Below are 1,448 nucleotides of genomic sequence, written 5' to 3' on the forward strand. Positions count from 1 at the left end.
CATATGCATAATAAAATGGGTGTTGTTTATACCACTAAGTTTACAGTGTAAGTTTATTATGCTGGATAAGTTTATTATGTTACAACAGATAACTGGACAATATCACAGAAAGAAACTTACCTTCACAGCTTTCAATAGGACTGAGTCCTTCTCCTCTGGTAACTGTCCAACATATCTTGGTTTGAATACCAATCAAGTCCATTATTTTGGTATAAATCCGGTACCAGCTGGCTAAAATTACCTATTTTTTAAAAATATGGAGGCATCTTAAGAAAATATACTAAACAATTTTCATTACTAGAATACTTCTGAGATATTCTGACAATTACCGTATTTTCCCTTTCTATACCATCCACTTGGCTCCCTTTAAATCTAGTAAAACGAGGCTCAGAATCTCCTAGGCAGATTCTTCCCTGGTCAGTTTTCAATTGTTCATCCATGGGTAAGGACAAAATATGGGCACCAAAAAAGCGCTAAATTTATGATTTTCAAAAACTATACAACTCTACTAAGAGACACAAAAGAGGATTTGCACAAGTAAAAGATACTGGGTCTACTGGAATAGACTGAATTATTTAAGATACGAATTCTCCCTCAAATTAATTCATAAACATAAAATAATTCTATTCAAAATTCCTAGTGTCTAAAATGTATCGAGAAAACTAAAGGGAATGTTTTAACAGATATTAAGTCTTACCACTTTCAATAATTAAAATAGTGTGATATTGGCACAAGAATGGCTAGACAGATCAATGTAACCATGGTACAGGTGGTGATAAGGCACCCCAGATTCCCTCTTCTGGGGTGAGGCACTCATTCCAACAGCTGGTTGGAAGACTGGTAAGTTAGAGCTGGAAGCTGCATCCCTCCCCGGGAACTGCCCGTGGCTGAAGAAAGTAAATTCACTCAAGGTGACAACCCCTACCTAAGGGCAATCTGCATCCAATGACTGACTAGTCAATAGGGAAAGATATCAAGGTCAGGGGCCCTTCTCTCAAGGTAGGACAACTCTGCAAGGTCATCCCAGATCCAGAGCTGCCCAGGGACTACTGGATGAGGCTTTCACAGTGACTGCATCAAAGCTCTTGTCTTCTTCCTGCCTCATTCATCCCCCTTAAGGTGTTGACCCTAAGGACACTCCCTCAACTACTTCCTGCATGTAAATCTCCATCTCAAAGTCCACTTCCCACAACCTCAACCTAAAGCAATACTGAGCACAAAATTCAGAAACACATGCAAGCATGTATGTATAATAATTTTGCATATAAAGAAGAAAGCTTACTTCAAATCAGTGGAGAGAGGATGGACACCTCATCAGTGTTAGGTTACACACAATACCATTTTCAAAAAAAAAAATTCAAGGTTAGATTCCTACCCCACACTATGCATCAAAACCAATTCCAGATAAATTAAAAATGTAAATATAAAAAAATTATGATTATAAAAAT

General features: G+C 37.6%; 1 protein-coding gene across 1 annotated transcript in view; it reads right to left on the reverse strand.

Annotated features, from left to right (window-relative positions):
• Window positions 1–1,448, reverse strand: part of LOC105513616 (probable C-mannosyltransferase DPY19L1) — a gene marked incomplete at its 5' end in the record, with an annotated part of 111,339 nt that overhangs the window by 102,922 nt on the left and 6,969 nt on the right. Inside the window, 1 exon segment of the mRNA XM_011944528.1 lies at window positions 117–241. Within this exon segment, the coding sequence (XP_011799918.1) occupies window positions 117–241 (125 nt within the window).

The sequence above is a fragment of the Colobus angolensis genome, unplaced genomic scaffold (assembly GCF_000951035.1).
Source record: "Colobus angolensis palliatus isolate OR3802 unplaced genomic scaffold, Cang.pa_1.0 Scaffold232, whole genome shotgun sequence".
NCBI classification, from domain to species: domain Eukaryota; kingdom Metazoa; phylum Chordata; class Mammalia; order Primates; family Cercopithecidae; genus Colobus; species Colobus angolensis.